We start from the raw sequence: 13,081 nt of genomic DNA, 5'->3' as shown, positions 1-13,081 counted from the left end.
TTTCTGTGTCATGGCTTTAATCGCCCCGCAGTCCTCCCCTCCCTGCTCCAGGGATGCTGTCCCCTCCGGAGAGGGATGCTCGTGGGGCTGATATGGGGTTGTGCTCCTGGCTTGGCATTGACCTTGCTATTTTGTCTGCAGGACACCGGTGGAAATCTCAATTTTAACCCTCCACGGGCTGCAAATCTGCTCCCCCTCCACCCCAGGGACTCCCAGGCAGCAAATCGCCCCGCTCTCCCCCCTGGGTATTGCCCTGGCCCTCCCCATTTTCACCTATTTGCTAATTGTGCTGGAGGGGAAGGCGGAAATACAAAAAGTAAACTGCGAAAGCAACACTGCAGCTCCAAGGGCCCAGCACAGCAATCAAGCGATAAAGCAGTAATTAAGCCTGATTATCATGCAAGGCAGCCCCGGTTAGACTGGAATGCCGCTGAAGAGCCTGAAAGCTGCCGGGATTGTTTGCAGGGCTGAGAACTGATCTTTTGATGTCTGCTGGGAGCTCCTTTCCCCCAGACCTGCCACCAGCTCCATGTGCCACCCTGGGGTCCTGCTTCTCCCCAGGCATGGTCCTGCTTGGGTTTTTTCCCCTCCTTGCAAACTCTGTGCAATCTCCTCTGAGCCTCAAACTGCTCCCCGGGGGGGGCTCACGTCAAGCACTGGGTTTGACCCAGGAGTGGAAAGAAGCAGCCCGGGTCAGGGATGCTGCTCCCTGGTCGAGGCAGGACCTGCAGTCCTGCTTGGACATCCGTATGTCCGTGCAAGTGCAAGGCGTGCCAAAAGACGCGGGCTGCTCTCCTGCACCCGCCATCCTTGGCGGCTTTCATCCCGGAGGAAGAGGGTTGGGAAAAGAAGCGATTCCTCCGGATGAGGGCAAAGCATGCAGCAAGCAGGATGGGGTTTGTTTCATGTTAGCTTGAATGTCTGACACATCCCAATGGCCTTGCCCGGGCTGGCAGGGGGAAAGGTGAGTATGTGGGATGGGCTTGGGGGGAAAAGGTGGTTCCTAGCTCTGGTTTGGGGTCATTTGGGGAACAGGGATGCGTCTGGGTGGGTTATTCTGGAAATAGATGGATATGGCTGGGAAACAGGGCCGTATCCCTGCTCCACACAGCCAGGGCATGGAGAAACGTCTCCCCATCGCCTCCAAGTCGAGGAGGGGGTTCCCCAACCCCTCTGCACCGGCAGGAAGAGATGGCCGCTGACTCAGTCCCCTGGGGATATTAGCAGTTGGGCAGGTTTACGCACAAGGATGATTTGGCCCCAGATCATCCAGGTTGCAAGACACGCTGCTCCCTTTGACGCTAATTAGCAGGTTTGGGCAGAGCGAGGAAGAAGGCTGCACCTCCCAAGGAGGTCAGGGGAAGGCAGCCCCCAGGAAAAGCCCTGCCACTCCCGGGGTGAGCTTTGTTTGTCAATAAAGAGCCTGGGTTTCCAGGGCAGCCCCTTCGGTACCTTTCATCATCCTGGCAAAGAATTTGATAATGAGTTTGGGGCCAGATGCTGAGTCACCTCATCCCATGGCTGAGCACCGACTGGCAGAACCAGTTGTCCCAAATATGCCCAGGTGTCGGGTGGGAATAAGGCAGGAGAAAGGCGCTGCCCGCCCCTCTCCTCCACCCTCAGCTTGCATCACCCCAAATAATAACAATAATATATTTAAAATTTAAAAAAAAAAAAACAACCAAAAATGGGATGAAGGCTGCTGCATCAGATTGTCCACACTTTCCCCCAAATAAAGATGTCACTTTCTGGGTAAAAACCAACGTAGGTTTTCCAGTTTTTAGGTTTGTAGTTGCCTCAGCCCCTGAAAGAGGATGTGCTGTGTTCTCGATAAATCTAAAAGAGGCAACGGTGGTGGCGAGCCCTTCCCGGCCGGTGCGAGGGCTGAGCCACAACTCCGTAGCCGACTTTGGGGTTTGCATTTTGGTTGTGTTTTATTATTTTTTTAAAAAGAAATACTAAAGGAGCCGGGAGCTCACCAGCATTTCCAGTAAACCCCATTCGATTTCAAGCAATTCATCCCACAAGTATGTGTGGGATGCTGGGAAGTCCTTGGTCTCGCTCGGGCGCGGGAGCCCAGATGGGCTTCGTCTGGAATAATTCAGCTCCTGGTGGCTGGAGCTCTTTGCTCTAAATGCTAATAGAGTGAGTAATCAGAGACCTCCATCCAGTAAATTATTTATCTTATCTCTGGAACTCGGGAAAGCATCTCAGCCAGTGACTTCTGCGGAAAAAAAAAAAAATTAAAAAAGGGTTGTCAGTCAAGAGTCTCCAGCTGGGATCGCCACTTTTACTAGAAAAGGGAAAAGTTCAGACGCCCGCGATGAAGTAACAGGAGCGGGCGGGATGGGGTCCGGGGGATGCCGAGCACCACCGGCAAGTTGCGAGGCTGCGGGAAAAAAAGAATAAAGCGACGAATGAGCTAAAAAAGCCCCGGGGTTTCGGGCGGCCGGGGAGGGAGGGGGGCTCCGTAGCTGCCGCCCGGCTGGGTTCTGCCTCCCCGGCCGCGGGGATGCCGCGGCGGTGTGCCGGCGGGCCCGATCCGGGAGCCGGCGGCGGGGCCGGGCCGAGCCCGGGGTGCCCCCGCGCCGCCGCTCCGCGGGGTCTCGCGCTCTCCCCCCCCCCCCGCCCCCGGCCCCGGCTTGCGCGCGCTTAGCGAACAACGGCGCGTTCTGTCAAAGCCGTGGCAACCGGGGGACGCGGTGGCATTCCCGTTGAGAACGGGGACGCGAACGGCCGCGCCGGCGGACGGCAGCAGCGGTTCTCCGCCACCCGCTCTCGCTTTTCCTCCTCGCCCCCCCCAAACCCCTCCAAGACGGAGCCCCCCGCCCCCCGCCCGCCTTTGGCGCCTTTTCCTTCCCGCCACGTCGTGACCAGCCGCCGTCTCTCCTCGGCGCGGCTCTCCCCCTATTGGCTGTGGCGCCGTTGGGCGGGCCGGCGTGGTTGGGCCTGGCGTGGCGGCTCCTCCCTCTGGCTGGCCGCGGCCCGCCCCCGGCCCCCGCTACTCCCGGGGCCGGCTGGGGGCCGCCGCGCCACACGGGAGCCCGGCAGTTCGCGGAGCAGCCGCGCCGCGGCCGCTCCCTCCCCGCCCCGTTGCCGTCAAGCTACCGCCTCCTTCCCTTCCTCCTCCTCTCCGGGCTCCCCCGCCCGACCTCCGCCGCTCGGCAGCCCGACCGCCGGAACCGAGCCAGCGGTGGCCGGTCCGGTTCGGGAGGAGCCGGGACCGGCCCCGAAATCGGGCGAGGGGGCCGGGATGCTGCTCTCGAAAATTAACTCGTTGGCCCATCTACGTTCCGGGACCGGTGGGGAGCTGCACGCCGCCAAACTACAGCCAGGTGAGCGAGATCCGGCCCGGTTTTGCTCGGCGCGGTTCCGTTGGGGGACCGTTGGGGCGCCGGGCGGAGCGCTGACGGCCGGCTCTCGCCCGCAGGGAAGGAGAAGGAGCCGCTGGAGAAGCTCTACCAGGTGGGCCCGCTGCTGGGGAGCGGCGGGTTCGGTTCGGTTTACTCGGGTATCCGCCTCTCCGACAGCACCCCGGTAAGTGGCGGGGACGGCGGCGGGGCGGAGGAGGAGGAGGAGGAGGAGGAGGGGGAGGCGGCGGGGCGGGCGGCGTGCTCAGCCCGCCGCTCCCCTTGGCTTGCAGGTGGCCATCAAGCACGTGGCTCGGGAACGCATCTCCGAGTGGGGTGAGCTGGTGAGTGACCGGGGCCACCGGGAGAAACCGGGGCATCACGGGTGGGGATAAGCCGAGGCCCGGGAGGGTGGAAACCGGGACACCGCGGGGGGAGCGGGCCTGGGGTCACCGCGGGACGCGGAGCATCCCGGGCTGGGGGGGATGCTCGGGCACCGGTGGGGCCGAGCAGGGGGGGCACCGGAGCATCCCCTGGGCTGGGGGGATGTCCAGGCACCCGTGGGGCCGAGCAGGGGGGGCACCGGAGCATCCCCTGGGCTGGGGGGATGTCCAGGCACCCGTGGGGCCGAGCAGGGGGGGCACCGGAGCATCCCCTGGGCTGGGGGGATGCCCAGGCACCGGTGGGGCCAGGCAGGGGGGCACCGGAGCATCCCCTGGGCTGGGGGGATGTCCAGGCACTGGTGGGGCCAGGCAGGGGGGCACTGGAGTATCCCCTGGGCAGGGGGGATGCCCAGGCATCAGTAGGCCAGGCGGGTGGGGCACCGGAGCATCCCTTGGGCAGGGGGGATGCCTGGGCACCCGTGGAGCTGAGCAGGAGCAGGGGGGCACCGGAGCCATCCCCTGGGCAGGGGGGATGCCCAGGCATCGGTAGGGCCAGGCCGGGGGGCACTGGAGCATCCCAAGCAGGGGGGATTCCCAGGCACCAGTGGGGCCGAGCAGGGGGGTACCAGAGCTTCCCAGGCAGGGGTTACTGGACCTCCGGCACAGCATCAGCCCCACTGACAGCATCATGGTCCCCCCGCAGCCCAGCGGCACCCGTGTGCCACTGGAGATTGTGCTGCTGAACAAGGTGGGCTCCGGCTTCCACGGCGTCATCCACCTCCTCGACTGGTTCGAGCTGCCCGACAGCTTCGTGCTGGTGCTGGAGCGTCCGGAGGCATCACAGGACCTCTTCGACTTCATCACGGAACGGGGGTCCCTGTCAGAGGAGCTGGCGAGGGGGCTTTTCCGCCAGGTGCTGGAGGCCGTGCGGCACTGCAACAACTGCGGCGTCCTGCACCGCGACATCAAGGACGAGAACATCATCGTCGACCTCGCCACCGGTGAGCTCAAGCTCATCGACTTCGGCTCCGGCACCTTCCTCAAGGACACAGTCTACACCGAATTTGACGGTGAGCCCACACCCGGGGGGATGCTCCCGGTACCGGGCATTGTATGGCCCAGCCTGGCCAGGCACTGGAGGTTCCCCCCTTTGCGGGGAGGGGAGGAATTAATTATTCAGCCGGCTGCCAAGTTGCTTTTTGGCGCAGGGCGGATGTTGTGAAACGGGAGCCGGCTCCCGGCCCTGCCGACAGTCTCCGCCACCCACCCTGCCCGGGGCTGGGGCGGGGGGAGCCAGCTCGACAAAAACAAACACCCGTGGGGGTAGCAGAGGGGGGGTTGCAAAGCCCGTGCGCCGGCTGGTTTGGTTTGCAGGCGCGGAAGGGCTTGGGCTGCTCTGCTCCCCTTGTTTGCCTTGGCTTTTTTTTTTTTTTTTTTTTTTTTTTTTTTTTTTTTGGCCAAGGCGGAGGGGGGGAAAGGCGTGGTTTTTCCCCACCCGTGGATTTTTTCTTTTTTTTGCATGTAACGGTTGGGCCTTCCCTGGGCCCGTGCTGCCCTCTTCCGGCACCGGCGGCTTTTTTTTACAACCCAAAGTTTGTAAACAAGAGTCACGTGTTGGCGAGGGGGCGGCGGGTCACACCATGTTGTCCCCCCCGCCACCGGTGCAGCCCCCGCATCCCCGGGGATGCTTGGACGAGGATCTGGGAGCAGGCAGCATCTGCCTGACGAGCTCCACGGGTATCCTGTAGGAACACGGGTGTACAGCCCACCGGAGTGGATCCGGTACCATCGCTACCATGGCCGTTCGGCGACAATCTGGTCCCTGGGTGTGCTGCTCTACGACATGGTCTGCGGCGATGTCCCCTTCGAGCAGGATGAGGACATCATCCAGGGCCAGCTCTTCTTCCGACGGCGGGTCTCTCTAGGTGGGTACTGGACTTTGTGGTGGTGGGGGATAACGAGTTTTGGGAGATGGCACCAGGCACATGAGCATCCCGCTCTTACAGCTGTGGAGAAGGTTGATCTCCCATGGTTAGCTGGAGGAGGTGATCCTGCCATCCTGCTGTCCTCCAAAATGGATAATAAATTGGGAGGTTTGGGTGCAGCTCTGAGCACACCCAGCATGGCCTGGGCACTGTGGACAGTGGTACCAGGTGGACAAGAGCCTTCTCCGACTGACCGGCAGTTTCTGGTTTCTCTCCCCAGAGTGCCAGCATCTCATCAGGTGGTGTTTGTCCATGCGCCCCTCAGACAGGCCATCTTTGGAAGACATTTTCAACCACCCTTGGCTGCAAGGCATTCACCTGCCTCAGGAGACAGCAGAGATCCACCTGCACAGTTTGATCCAGGAGCCTGGCAAGTAACAGCTCCACGCCTCTCCTGGCCATAAGAAGCAAAGAAGACCAGACTTCTTCCTCGTGACCGTAGCACTGAGCAGGGATCATCAGATGGGAACACGCACATCTTGTCCTGGAGCTGGGATGGAGACCTGGTCTTCCAAGCGCTGGTGGCCACCATCCAACCCAGCTGTCCTGGACTCCATCTGAATGACCCTGCCTCATTTGAAGTTTTGCCAGTAAATTTTTTGTTTGTTTTGGTTCTGGTTTTGGAAGCTTCCAAGTGTCTTCCTGACCTGCTGAATTCGGGACCGCGAGAGGATCGGAGACCTTATTGCGAGAAAAGCTTCAATGGGGGAAGGCTGATTGGGGTGGAGGGCAGGTACTGCGGCCAAATGGCTGTCTCTTCTCCGCTGTCACCGTACTCGAGTGCCTTCAGTTGCTATCTGGGCCATGCTGGAGGAAATACTTGAATTTTCCTACACTGCTGCTTTTCCAAGACTTGCCTGGGTATATAGTTCCTTTTCCCTTTTCAAAAAGAAAACAGGTCAGAAGACACTTGGGAGCCAAACGGGCGATGCCTTGCCTCCTGTGCCTTCGTTTCGCGTGGATTTTCTGGTGTTCTTTGCTTCCCTGTGCCCTCATGAATGCACAAACAATGCAAACCAACAGAGCTGTAAATGTGTACAAAGTTATATAGGAGCAAAGTTTGATGTACAGTTGTTAATAGTGTTAACATTTTACCTTTTTTCTTTTTTCCAGTTTTTGTTTTTAATTTATTTTCATGAATTTGTTGTTGTTTTTTAAAGAAAGAGTTCTAGCCGGTAGGATAACTTATTTATTTATTTATAATTCATGTGGGTTTCCAACCCACGCCTTGCTTCTACAGCTGCTGATCCCCCGGTTTTCCATTCGGGTCTTCCTTCCATGTCTGTCCTGTGTCCATCCCCGGGCCCATAGTGTTTCTGTTGGATGTCTGGTGGAGGTGCGGAGCGGCTGCCTGCTCCCCAGCTGTCTGTGTACATAGTTCTGGTTGCTGTTGTTTCCTTGCCACGTGCAGATCTCAGTTTGCAGATGAGTTTTGGTTTTCTCCACGGGTGTCTTGTTTGGGGCTGGGGAGGGGGGAGCCGGCCCGGGCTGTCCGCGCTGTCGAGTCTTTACATGTAACCAAGTGTGTAGCCGGCGGGTTTTTTGTTAATAGTTAATATTGTACAGGGGAATTCAGAAATCTTATTTTTTTTATGCGGTTTTAAATAAAAACAAACCACTTGATGTGATGGAGACATCCCTTTATTGCGGGGCGGGATGAAGGATGCTGCGAGCACGCGGGATACTGGTGACCACACCATGGCTACCGTGGGGACTGCCGGCTTGTCTCTAGCCAAGGCTAACTCCAAAGATCCCACCCCAAGGCTTGCCGAGCAGCATTAACCAGGACCAGCCAGCCGAAAGCACCACGGGGACGGCTGGATCCATCCCTCTGCGGGGTGTTTCCAGCACCGACTGCTCCTGGCAGGTCTCCTGGGAGAGATCAAAGGGGTGTGGAGCCCTTTTCGTTTCCATTCATCCGCAGGCTGGTGTGGAGCATGTGCTGGGGATGGCGAGTAAACAAACATCAAAGCAACCTTACAAAACACCGGATGTTGTCAGCCAAATTAAATTTTGGTAAGGCAGATCCTGTTGCTCCGGCTCTGTTGGCGTGGAGCGGGTGTTGCATGCCGGGTGCCGGTGGGTGAAGAAAGCCGCCAGCGGGCTGTCCCCACCTCCAGCTCGGCTGCGGCGAACGCGGAGTGAGAGGAAGTTGATCTTCGGATTACGAGAAGTCGGTCACTATCAGTCAGCAGCGGTAACGCTTCGCTCAAGCTTTTACCCTCCAAACTGTCAAACCCCACTTCCCAGCTCTGCAGCGCTTTGGCTTCAGGGGTGTTGGTTTGTGTTTTTTTTTCTTTTTTTTGCTTGGGATTGTTTTTTTTTTAATTAAGTTAACATGCTAAATTTTGAAGCTCTGCTCCTACTTGACCTCGTGGAGCACCTGCTGCTGTGTGCACACAGGGCTGTGTGCTCCAAGGAAGGGGCACATTTCCCTTTCTGCAGGTTACTTTGCAAGTCCCCCGGCCAGATCTGACACAACAAAACCATCCTTTCCTTGACTTGCCCCAGGGCTTTCTCGCTTAAAACCCCCATGCCCAGGGAGCGGTTCCTTTCCCTGGCTTACCCCAGGCTTGGCAGTACCACTCTCCAAGCCATGGGGCTGCTATCTGAGGGAATGGGGGGTCCTGGAGCCACATTCCAGCCTTGCGGGGTGACCTGGTGTGCTGTGTCACTGCTGTGCCTTTGCCTGCAGCAGAAAGTGTTAACTCGGTTTGTTTTGCCTTTTTTTTTTTAATGCCTTTTTTTTTTTTTAAAACTCAGCTGCATCTTTCATCTCCTCCTCGAGGCTGCTAGAAGCAGGAAGCACAGCTCCAAACGCCTTCAAAGTTTAGGCCTATTTTGAGATGTGGTTTGTATTTAACCTCCTCTCTCGCTTTTTCCCCGGACCATCCGGGAAACTGCTCTTGCACGAAAGCAAACCTCTCTGCCACGCTGCCTGCTACCGCGAGGAGCCCAAGCCCCTCAGGCAGCCATCGTGCCCCCCCCGCCGGCACCACCGAAACACTATCACAGCTGCCCCGGCTGCAGGCTGAGCTCGGCCCACCCTTCCCATAAATGCTTGCCAACTGCTGTCGTGTTTCTTAGAAAACTCGCCGCAGAAAGGCTGAGCAGGTCCGGCACGGGGCTGTGGAGCTGATAGTCACTTCGTTTCCGCCTGTTGCTGATGATTTTGTCCCCACTGGGCTTGTGCTGCAGGAGGGGAACGGTGCCATCATGTCCCCCAGCAAGATCCTGCTGCCCGGGTACCATCTTGTCCTGCCAAGGTTATTGGGTGCATCCAAAGTTTGGGTATTGGAAAAGGATCGGTGCATGTTTGATCCCCTGGGCACCAACCTTCCTGTGCAGTAATACCTTCACAAGGCTGAGAGCCACCAGATTCGTGTTCCAGTCCTCTGCCATGGGGAAAGGACCACGGTAGATGTGATCGGAGACCTGAAGATGGGCAGCTGCAGCATCAGCTGTCCATTGCTTCCCTCCATGATGCCCATCACTGTCTCATTGTGGCATGGGGACTGCACACAGGGGCTGGAGGAAAGGAAAAGGCCTTTTGACCCTTCGTTTCTCCTTGATGGGAGGGATGTGTTGGAGTGTATCCAGAGAAGGGCAACCAAGTTGGTGAGGGGCCTGGAGCATAAGTCTTACAAGGAGCGGCTGAGGGAACTGGAGCTGTTTAGTCTAGAGAAAAGGAGGCTGAGGGGAAGCCTTATTGCTCTACAACTACCTGAAAGGGGGTTGTAGTGAGGTGGGTGCTGGTCTCATCTGTCAGGTGGCTGGAGACGAGAGGAAATGGCCTCAAGTTGCGGCAAGGGAGGTTTAGGTTGGATATTAGGAAAAATTTCTTTACTGAAAGCATTGTCAGACATTAGAATAGGCTGCCCAGGGAAGTGGTTGAGTCACCGTCCCTGAAGGTATTCAAAAAGCGTGTAGACAAGGCACTTCAGAACATGGTTTAGTGGGCATGGTTGATGGTTGAACTCAATGAGCTCGAAGGTCTTTTCCAACCTAAATGATTCTATGGTTATATGATTCTATGTTCGCTGCCCTTTGGGGCCATCGGGTATGATAGGAGAGGATGAAGATGCAGGAGTTATCCAATAGGAAGCAATTTGGAGCCAGCATGGCTCTCCCACCTCCCTTTCACAACTTTTTGTTGCTCCCCAGCGTCAGCAGGGGAAGTACCTGCAATTCAGAAAGTGGAAAAAAACCAATGAAGTAGGACCAGAATGAGATTTCAGGCTGTTGGACCTCCCGTTCTGGGAGCACTGGAGTCCCATGGATGACCAAGGACTTGAAAAGGGCCAGCACTCATCCTGTACACATCCATCCCCAGCTAAGGTGCTTGGTGTTGCAGGAAGGACTGGCCAAGGGAGCCTGGAACCACAGCAAAAGGGACGTTTATATTTTCCACATCCCCTTCTGGGAATGGGAGATGAGCAACAGCCAAATGTCTGCCACAGCTGGAAAAACGCAGATGAGCGCTGAGGAGAAAAGCCACTCCGGCGAGCAAGCGGGGGCCAGGCTCGCCGCAGGGACCCAAAGAGCTGGAGACTTGGAGGTGGCATCTCGCCCCACATCCCGTCGCAAGGAAAACATCCAGCTGCCCCCGAGGCAGCGTCTGAAACCCTTTGGCTCTTCCCGGCACAGTGAGTCACAGGAGCTATTTTAAACACCTGCCCTAGGACAAGGTGAATTATCAGCAAACCAGGTGTCCCACAGCTCCAGCTCCTTGGTAATGAATCCTTGTGGAAGTCAGTCTCCGAATGCTTTTTGCCGACGGCCTGTGTGGCAATAACATTATCTCCATAGGGCATGTGGGGAAACTGAGGCACGCTGCCCCAACTCGCTGGAGATCTTTTGCGGTGGAGCTTCGGCTTGCCTGCCTTTCCCTGCCCTATCTCTTCTTGGGCTGGGACCGGCTGCAGAGGTGCTGCCAGCTTCAGACCCCCAATGTCCCCACATCCCCCGGGCAGGGGATTTACTCCTCCAGGAGCTGAGACCAAAGCCCTGCACCCTCTCAGCATGAACCTGGGGTGAAACATGTCCCTTCCCAGACCTCCTCTAAAGAAAAACCCCAGGGCTGTAATGGTGAGGGGGGCCAGGTGCTGGTTTCAAGCACCTGGAGCCCCACTTGAGACCAGAGTCTTGTTTTGGGGTTTACACCAAACTTCCTGAGAGTGGGATCTGCGCTAACCCTGCCTCCATGACACATCGAAACTGCATCACTAGGCCTGAGAGTTGGTGGGGGTTTTTATGAGGAAAAAACACTTTATTCACTGTTAAAAAAAAAAACACAACCGCAAAACCTTTCCAGTGTGTAAAGTTGAGTCAAATTTAGCAGCTTCAGCTAAAGAAACATATTTTTAAAAGGGGTAATCAGAGTGTTTCTTTCATCCTTTTCCAGGCTTTTGGTCCCCTTCCTCCAGGGTACTATTTCTGTGTCCTTAATCACCATGTTTATTACAGTTAGGAGGGGGTTAAGCAACCCGAAAAGTGAAACAACAGCTCCTGTTTCAAATTGAAGCAGCCACTTCAGTTAACCTGAAATGACACACAGGCACGCGTGTGTATTTGAAGGGCAAGCGGTTTGCAGGGACTGAGATCTCACCCCACTGCGAAAGCTGTGAGAAAAACAGAAGCGGCAAAATGTCATTTCAGGTCAACCCCTGCCGAAATTCTTCATCTTCCCGCCACCCTCTCCCCGAAATGGGCGAGCAGGGCTGGGCCCCCCTGGCACACGCGCACGGCCTCGTAAGCCGTCGGTACCGACCCCAACGGAAACCACCCCCACGCTGCCAACCGCATGGCACGGATGTGCCACAGCAGCCGTAATCTTGGTGCCAGGCTACTACTCGTAGTAGATCGCTCGCTGTAGCATCTCTGTGTGTGTGCATGGGTGTGTGTAGATTCCCCCCAAAGCACATAGATTTGGCTGGATTTGGCCCAGGTTGGCTCCCGCTGTCGCCAGCAGAGACCTGACGGCAATTGAAGCGCAGCCGTGGATGCCAAGGACTTGGATTTTGGTCCTTTTCCCCCATCCTCCGGGTGGGTTTTCTCTCCTTTTGGGGAGAGGAGCAGGATGTGGCCAGAGCAGAGACAATGAGCCACATTCCCTTGCCAGGGTGGAGGGGTCACTTAACTGTCTCTCTAGCAGGGTGTTTCCAAACAAAGTCTTTGATAAAGCCAATAAATGAAGGAGGAGAAAATGTGTGAATTGCCATCGAAAAGCGGGAGGGAAAACTCCTCCAAGGAGTATCTATCCCTCGGGCTGAGAGGGAACAGCAAAGCCAACCCACCCTGCCTAGACAGAGGGGATGGCAGTCATCCAAAGGGATGCGTGGATGCTGAAAGGGACTCTAGGACAGATGGACAGACTCTCTGGCGTGCTCAGCATCCCACTGACACCAAGGGCTCCCGCTCCAATGTGGGATAGTTTCCATTTCTCAGAGTTTGCAGTCATGTTACGGGATGAAGTGATTTTCGATAACCCTGTTAGTCACACCTTGCAGCCCACAGGTTTTTAACTCTGGGTGGAAGAAGTGGCGTTTCCACCCTGGATGGGGTGGAATTCCTGGATTTCCTCCACCCCAACTCCTTTCTGGAAATTTTGCTAATCCAACACCGCACCTCCTGACTAGGAGGGCAGTGATCTCCCTGCAGCTGGATACCTCAAAATGCTCTATTTTTGCCAGTTCTTAAGTTTCCCTTCTCCACTTCAGCTTCAGGATGGGAAAAGGAACTGACTCTTCTCTCTCAGCTTTCGTTCTCGTTCAGAATCGAAAGCTAACAGAGATCCTGGGCTCGCTGCCACAGGCTTGGGCTCCGTCTACCCCCCGAAATATTTCCCTGCACCTCAAGAGCAGCTGACGGAGAGGGAAAGAGCAGTAACAGGTTGGGTCAGGGCAAAGCACCCAGGTGCCAGGCCAGGCCCTGCAGTGAGGTGCCAGCCATGAGCCTGTGCCGCCCTCTGCTGTCAGCCCTGTCCTCCCACAACAGGCTGGTTTTACAGAAATGTGCCTGCTTTTTAATTTTTGTTCCCTTTTTTTTTGAGTGCTCCCGACCCTCCTGGGTCCCAAAAGACTCTCTAATCCTCTCCCCCAGTGCTTGGCAGGAGCCATGATCCCGCCAAGCCGGGATCTGACCCTGAGGGGATGGCGAGAGCCCTCTATGTCCACCCTAGCCAGGAGGCTGAGCTGGGGGTGACAATTATTGCTTTTTCCGATGACCCCAATGCCTGAGACACCCCGAGGGACACCCAGGTCCCCTCCTGCCATTGCCCTGCCCTTTGCAAACAGAGGAAACTGAGGCACCTCATGAGGAACTGACTCATGTGGGGCACGGCCATGCTGGCGGCCTGACCATG

At 56.9% G+C, this 13,081-nt stretch overlaps 1 protein-coding gene across 1 annotated transcript; it reads left to right on the top strand.

Annotated features, from left to right (window-relative positions):
• The first annotated feature begins 3,023 nt into the window (after positions 1-3,023).
• Positions 3,024-7,341, top strand: PIM1 (Pim-1 proto-oncogene, serine/threonine kinase). The gene is made up of 6 exons (XM_075055188.1): positions 3,024-3,335; positions 3,431-3,537; positions 3,644-3,694; positions 4,437-4,803; positions 5,482-5,658; positions 5,939-7,341. Exons 1-6 carry the CDS (start codon positions 3,254-3,256, stop codon positions 6,094-6,096), a joined length of 942 nt encoding a protein of 313 aa, XP_074911289.1. The 5' UTR covers positions 3,024-3,253; the 3' UTR covers positions 6,097-7,341.
• Positions 7,342-13,081: the final 5,740 nt, after the last annotated feature.

The sequence above is a fragment of the Buteo buteo genome, chromosome 23, assembly GCF_964188355.1.
Source record: "Buteo buteo chromosome 23, bButBut1.hap1.1, whole genome shotgun sequence".
NCBI lineage: Eukaryota > Metazoa > Chordata > Aves > Accipitriformes > Accipitridae > Buteo > Buteo buteo.
This window is presented reverse-complemented; position numbering and strand designations above follow the sequence as displayed.

Coding starts and splice junctions, on each gene's coding strand:
- PIM1 (XM_075055188.1), top strand. CDS start 3,254: ATGCTGCTCTCGAAAATTAACTCGTTGGCCCATCTACGTTCCGGGACC. Junction 3,336..3,430: donor CGCCGCCAAACTACAGCCAG/GTGAGCGAGATC, acceptor TCTCGCCCGCAG/GGAAGGAGAAGGAGCCGCTG. Junction 3,538..3,643: donor GCCTCTCCGACAGCACCCCG/GTAAGTGGCGGG, acceptor CTTGGCTTGCAG/GTGGCCATCAAGCACGTGGC.